This window comes from Salmo trutta, chromosome 19 (assembly GCF_901001165.1).
Source record: "Salmo trutta chromosome 19, fSalTru1.1, whole genome shotgun sequence".
Classification (NCBI taxonomy): Eukaryota; Metazoa; Chordata; class Actinopteri; order Salmoniformes; family Salmonidae; genus Salmo; species Salmo trutta.
This window is the reverse complement of record NC_042975.1, coordinates 50,702,750-50,710,172: the sequence shown is the minus strand read 5'-3', so window position 1 is coordinate 50,710,172 and position 7,423 is coordinate 50,702,750. Positions and strand designations below refer to the sequence as shown.

Here is a 7,423-nt window from a genome sequence, read left to right as displayed (position 1 = left end):
TTTATTCTCTTCACCTTAAGGCCTTTCTATTAAAAACATTCTACAAAACACTCTCCCTCTATCCTGTTTGGCTTACAGTGAGGTTACTTAGGCCAAAACCGATCAACCCCCTTTAATAATTTCTTATTGACCGGGCAATAATGTTTTCTGAGAATTTCACAGGAACACAAAAACACCTAAGTCTCACCTGTCTTAAACAAAGAAAACCTAGCAGCAAACAAGACTTTGAAAACAGTGTTTATTTCAATAACATCTCAACAACGATAGCTATTTTGAAGCTAAATCTTCCAGTGCCGAGTTCAATGTGTCAATTAAATGTATGTAATAGTTAAATTGCACACAAAGTGCACAGCACGAGGACGTATCCATCTGAAGCACACAACGTGTTTGCTATACACTTTTCCTTGATCAGACACCAACAGTGGAATCGTCAAGGTAGAGAAATTGCACGGTGTGTATAGTTAAGTCTCTGAACAACCAAAGCAATACATGGTGTATCCGATTTAAGGGCTATACCAGGTTCTCTGTTAACCATTGGTTCTCTCATGGGAAAATACCATCCAATCTCTGAGTGACAGTTTTCAGGAGGGTGTGTCTGTCATTATTGTTTTAGTATACTGATCACCCTAGCCCTGAGACAAGGCTGTCACGCCATAGGAGTCTACAACCCTTAAATCCCACGTTAGCATTTGTGTGATCATAAATTACTTACAAAGATTGTGTTTCTCTTCAATTTTGCCATCACAGTTCAGTTGAGGTAAACCTCTGCCTCCTTGAGGACCTCCTCTTTCTGCTGAAAGTAGTCCCTGAACCAGGCTATGTGCTCTCTCTTCTGCTGTACTGTGTAGTAGGGATTTTTAGCCAGGCCCGAGACCACCAGCTCCATGAAGTGTCTGACAGGTCCCTGGCGTGGGAAGCCTTCCTCCAGGTGTTTCTCCAGGAACACGTGCTCATGGAAGGGCACCTGGGCCTCTGCCTCAAGACCTGAGACACAGGTGGGAGAAAAGGGGTTTGGGGTCAGAGAAGAAAAACAAAACACTTGTCGAATCATGCCCCAACTGTCTTTTTCTCAGTCTCTCCGTCAGTCAAAATCGATCACATTCATAAAGCCTTTCTTTATATCTACAGTCGTCTGTGCTTTACAGTATTTATTTTTTTACATATTTTTTTAAATAAACTTAACCTTTATTTAACTAGGCAAGTCAGTTAATTAAGAACAAATTCTTATTTACAATGACGACCTACACCGGCCAGTAACCCAGCCTAGACACCAAAGAGCGAGCAAAAGTACAGTGGCGAGGAAAAACTCCCATCAGGAACTCACCAGCCTCATTGTTAATTGGATACTGCCACAGCCTGCCCTCTTTGGTCCACTGGATCATCTCCTCAAAGCCATTACGAGGCATTTGATTGGTTGACAGGGCCACTTGATTGGCTAACTCCATGTCCCATAGGGTCGGAGCAGCTATATCTGTGTCTGCCTCCGGTTCAGTGCTCGGAGTGAAGATGTTCAGCCTTTTCCCTGAAAATAGACTTCTCCTGACAACCACAGGGTCAAAGGACAAGGGTCAAGTTCAATCAAGCACTATTAAATAAAGTCTAGACAAAGATCACCCACACTAAAAGACTTCCTGGATGTTCCAGAATATTATTGCAATAGTTGGACTGATTTTTATTTATTTTGGGTTATTGTACAATTTAAAATAAATGCAGAAGCCATAGGATAACACATTCAAGCATTACACAAGACTCTGATGAAGGCGTTTACGCCGAAACGTAAGCCTGCCTCATCAACGTCTCATCAATAAATAATAATCTATATGCAGAAACAGAGTGCTCCTTGTTCTTTATTTGAGACATTTAATTATGAATGAAGACAGGACATTTTTACTTCAGCACTGTAGTCCTAGCTATGTCCAGGGCATTATCCTTACCTCCTCCGTAATCCACCATCCAGCTCTGCAGTGATGCCTCTGTCATGGGTGTAGCCCCGCCCGTCTTCATCAAAGCGGATCTGATTGGCCGGCCGTGCGTTCTGCCTGCCGTTGGGCTTCTTCCCCACCTTCATGTCAGCAATGATAACCCTGAAACAATGATATCTTCATTAGATTGCATATCTGCTTGTTTCACAGCTGTTAGATTACACTATGGACCTCTACAGCCAGGGAATAAGACTCAAATTACATTTAAACTTTACTTCTATAGTAAACGTATCTAGAGCAACCTGCAATCAGTGCATTCAACTAAAGCAAGTAAAACAAAACACACAATCACAATCCTTGCAAGTTAAAACCTTCAAAAATAGCTGACAGGTGCTAAATCAGTGCTAGTAAGAGTAAATGAGAAGACACTTGCCCAATGTTGTTGACGTCCCCGTTCTTCTGTGCCTCTCCGATAGCTTCATGTTGCCTCAGCTTCTTTAGCAGCTCTGACTCAGCCTGGCTTTGGTTAGGTAAAGTAGCTGCAGCAGCAGAGACAGCAGCAACCAGCTCAGGGCTCAGAGTCTTACTGCACACACACAAAAGGGTGAATTTGGTAGAAGGGTGAGACTAGATATATGGCCACCTATTGTGAAAACAGATGTATCAATAGAAGCAGTTGGATCTCAGCAGAAGATAGAAAAAACTAAATTACGAGTCGACCACAGCACAAGTCTCCTCACCTTGGGTCGGGTGCTGGTAAGTCAGCCATGCCAGTGGCCTCCTGGAACATACTGGTGGTGCTCTCCATAGCTGCTGGCATGGGCCTGGCAGCAGTCTCAGAGGTCCTCTGCACCTTTAAGGCCTTAAACTTCCTTTTGTTGGTCACCTCTACCTTCATGGCCCCCAGGAGGTCCAGCAGACTCTCCTTCCCACTCTTCACAGGCTGAATTTCCTCCTTGGGGGGGGCTTCTGTCTGTTGTTGCTCCTTATTGACCTCTAACATCTGCTCCTCTACAACTTTGTCTCCCTCTTTCTTTACGTCTACAACTTCTTCTGTTTTAACCTGGATCTCAACAATTGTTTCACCCTCCTTTACTACCTCCATTGTTACTTCTAGCTTTTGTTTAACCTCCTCTGTTTTACTGGCTAACATGATTTCTTTCATTTTCTCACTCTTCTTTACATCCTCCATCTTTACTTCTGAAATGGGCAAAAGTTCTGTTTTAGTCTGGATTTCTTCAATTTTCTCGCTATCCATCTTAACTGGAATTTCCTCTATTTTGCTCTCCTTTACAGCCTCCATCCTTACCTTGAGAATTGGCTCAACCTCTGTTTTAATCTGGATTATTTCTTCAATTTTCTCACTCGCCTTTGCTGCCTCCACCTTCGATTCTAGTTTTTTCTCAACCTCTTCTGTTTGTATAAGAATTTCTTCAATTTTGACGCCCTCTGTTACTTCCTCCATCTTCACCCCTGCTCTCTGCTCACTCTGTTCTGCTACCATTTTTACATAATCTTGTAGCTCTATGACCTTCTCTCCAACCATCTTTACTGCTACCTTCTGCTCACCATCCTTCAATGCACTATTTTCTCCCTTGGGAGGGAGTGGCCCCTCTTTCTTTTCACAGTAGATGACAGAGCTTGTGCCAAACGCATTGAAGACCCCTCCATTCGTAGCTCTGGGTGAGGGAGAGAGAAGCACAAGAAACATTAAAGCTAAATACTCTAACTTGCAAGACACAGTGGCCCTCAAAGACATTGTGCCGCACTAGTACTGAAACAATGTAGACGTACGATAGTTTGCTACATGGCTGCAAAGTGAGAATAGATCAGATCTTTATTGTAGATAAAGATGAGATGTTGTTCCAGGGCCGGCCCGCTCATTTAGGCAGGATTATGCGGCAGATTTGCGACGGTGGCATTTTCAGAGGTAAATTGGCCAAGACCACCAACAACACATAAAATCTCACATAATTCTTCCCAAAAACAATTACAATCTGTAATGAGAAACTTTTTACATCATGCAGGTTTCTCAGATTAGCGCATTTTTTAATTGATTGGCACACAATCAAATAAAAAAATATGCTGACATGTTAACAAACATATCCTAAAATATAATAAATAAATAAAAAATAAAATATACCGTAAATTCCGGACTATAAGCCACAACTTTTTTCCCAGGCTTTGAACCTCGCGGCTTAAACAATGACGCGGCTAATATATGGATTTTTCCCGCTTTCAAATTTTTTTCTCTAAAAAAAAAAACACATTCTTTGACGTGCTCAGTTTTTTGGCGGCATGAAGCTTTCATTAGACCAATGAAATTGCCGAACGGGTTAAGGTCAAACAACTTTTGTTTACTGTTTAGATTAAATCGAGCGCTCTCAAACTTCCCATCATTCTGATTACGGTAGTCATTTTGTCACCCTCATCATGGCAAAGACACGGAGAAATGCATATGATGCAGCTTTCAAGTTGAAGGCGATTGATCTGGCTGTTGGAAAAGGAAATAGAGCTCCTGCACGGGAGCTTGGTCTTAATGAGTCGATGATAAGACGTTGGAAACAGCAGCGTGAGGAATTGACTCAGTGCAAAAAGACAACTAAAGCTTTTATTTTTTGTTACAAGCCGTGTTTCGTTAAAGCCTATTTATTTTTGTTACAAGCCGTGTTTCGTTAAAGCCTGTGTAAAGTTCATTTGTTTCAATGTACCGGTAGGCACCTGCAGCTTATAGACATGTGTGGCTTATTTATGTTAAAAAAATATATATATAATAAATTCAGTGCTTATATTCAGATGCGCTTAATAGTCCGGAAATTACGGTACAATATGGAATGGACAATCAGGCTACTCACAACTGATGTTCAGGAGTTCCATCCCGTGGGCTAAATTGTCATGATCAGTGGTTTCAAGTTTCTATCAGTACATTTTTTACATGCTGATCACTTCTGCATTTCCTGCTGTGTAAACACGTAGCAAATAGGCTCAGGATAACTCCTCCTGATAAAGTTGGGTATCTGATATTCCGAGCTTAAATGGCCACAGCAATCAGGACTGATAAAGCCAATGGTCATTCATAAAATTCCATTGCGGGCAGACATTGCAGGCTACACCCCAGTAAACATGGACTGACGACGTTGTTTTTTCGTCCTGTCCAGATCAGCCGTCTTTTTTTTTGGGGGGGGGGTGTTACAAAACGGTAAGTATACCACATAGATAGGCATTCCTAAAATTACATTTCAGGTGACACTGTAGGCCAAGGATGGGCAACTCCAGTCCTCTGGGGCCTGATTGGTGTCGCACTTTTGCCCCAGCCCCACCTAACACATCTGACTCCAATAATCAACTAATTATAAACTTCAATTTAGAATGAAATTAGTTTTGTCAGCTGTGTTGACTAAGGATGGGGAAAAAGTGTGACACCACTCCGTCCCCGAGGACTGGAGTTGCCCATCCCTGGCCTACAGTGTTGCCTGAAATGGAATTCGCTCATCCCTGCTGTAGACTATAACTCAGTAAGCACGGCCTGCCGATGATGCCTTTTTTTTGTTTCAGTCCAGACCAGCCTTGATTTCTACATCCACGGACGTTGGTTTTTGGTTCAGACTTTGTCCGGTCTGGACCAGCCTTGATTTGGCCCAAACATAGACATCTATTAATTACATCTTTTAACTTTCATTCAGAACCTAAATTGAACCTAACATCAACATCTGGAAAATAAATATTTTTGGTATCAACGGTGTTGGTCATTCCCATAGTAGGCATAGTTTGTAATAGTGATGTTACCTTTGATACCAGAGCTCTTTCATCACTAAGCAGCTAACTTCAGAGCAGTGTGCCCGAAGCATGTTTCACTTTATCAGAAATGTCAGCAATGATGTCAGAAGTTTTGTTTGATCACAAGCTTTTTCAAAACTTCTCGCATTTTGTAAAATTGCACTGATGGTTCGGGTGCCTTCTTCGATTCCAAGCTGCTTTCAAACACCGACCTCTACTGGACACCACCCATACAGTTCGGGGTTTTTTTACACACCACCCATACAGTTCGGGTTTTGTACATCAAGTTCCACCAGACCTGTCGCTTAGCAGGTAGTCTAAGGCACATTCAGGGACGTGAGGGTACGAGGTCAAATCCCGTTTAAGACGCACCATATTGATAATTATTTTGTGAAACCACACTTTCTGCACTGTTTTTCAAATAATTTGTTTTATTTAGTATAGTATAAGCTTCTGTCTTAAGCATAAATAATGCCATAGATTCCGTTTTTGAAAAATTGTCCAAGTGAAGGCAAGAAAAAGGGAAGCGCGATGTTAAATGCAAACCTGGTATTGTAACGGATTCTAGTTAGGTTAACAAAACCAACGTTTGACGAAAACAGTGGAGGGAGAGAAAAAAAACTCAATCTCTTCACGCCTTACTATTTGTTGACCAACAGATGTCACTAATATCCATTGTGAACAGATAATCAAGGTCCGAGTAAGTTTTTCGCCACAATTTGCCGGGGGGAAAAAAGCGCCGAAGCCTTCAGAAAGCCTCAGTTTCCCATCACTAGTGTGTAGCCTAGTTAGCTTTATGGCTCTCTATGGTTGGTTAGTTAGCTAACGTTAGCTACTGTAGCTTGATTGTGCAGTTGTCATCAGACAACCTTGTAGAGGCTGATATGAGAACTTACCTGCAAATGGGGAGTGAAACTATATCACATTTCGACGACCTTAAACATGCCTCACGGATGTACACATGTAATGCACGATTTCTAACCGGACAGACTGACAATAGTAGTATTCTATACATGATTGCTCTTCACAAACGCCTACAATGTCGTCCATACACGTTTCCTCCTTGTGCGACGATCAAACTGTCCGTAGTGAAACACATTTTGAAATAATGTTTCCGCTCGACATTAACCACATGGGAGGGGAAGGGGGTTTGTGCAAGGGCTGTGTTAACTTCTTTGATGAATGGTTCCAGTGCTGAAGAAGTCGAGAATGCAAAGACGTGCGGTCTTTCTTACCGAATTCTGATGTGCATTTTTAACATGTTAGAATAACTGTCCACATTTACTTTTCCTCAGCCAACAAGACGTGTAACAATCAGCAAAATCACTAGTCTATGTCAATCTACTATAGTATAACAGTTTAGGCTACCTATTATATTGGTCAACTAGTCGAGAAAGAAATAGCCTGGCTCCGTTTTGAACGGTCATCCAACTCGGAATTACAACTCGGGAACTCGAGCGTCTTTTTAGAGCTCCGACTTGCCGACCTGAAGATCACTGACGTCATGATTTGACCTGTATATTTTCGAGTTTCCAGTTGTCTTGAAGGCACCACAAGAAGCTGCAGTAGCAGCAGCACTTGCTCTGTCTGACAGATTTTCCCCTCCAGGGCTCTGTATGCTTATGATAAATAAGATACGTAATGAATATACTGTACTCAAAGCAATTTAATTCGACTAAATTATGCAATTTAACCGATTAGCAAGACCAGTCAAATGTATTTTC

The 7,423-nt window shown here is 41.8% G+C and overlaps 1 protein-coding gene across 1 annotated transcript; it reads right to left on the bottom strand.

The window, feature by feature from the left end:
• Positions 1-219: 219 nt before the first annotated feature.
• On the bottom strand, positions 220-6,799 carry mrps31 (mitochondrial ribosomal protein S31). The gene is made up of 6 exons (XM_029701659.1): positions 6,596-6,799; positions 2,663-3,601; positions 2,356-2,508; positions 1,935-2,084; positions 1,325-1,539; positions 220-984 (listed from the first exon to the last, which is right to left on the bottom strand). Exons 1-6 carry the CDS (start codon positions 6,712-6,714, stop codon positions 749-751), a joined length of 1,812 nt encoding a protein of 603 aa, XP_029557519.1. The 5' UTR covers positions 6,715-6,799; the 3' UTR covers positions 220-748.
• Between the last annotated feature and the right edge of the window lie 624 nt (positions 6,800-7,423).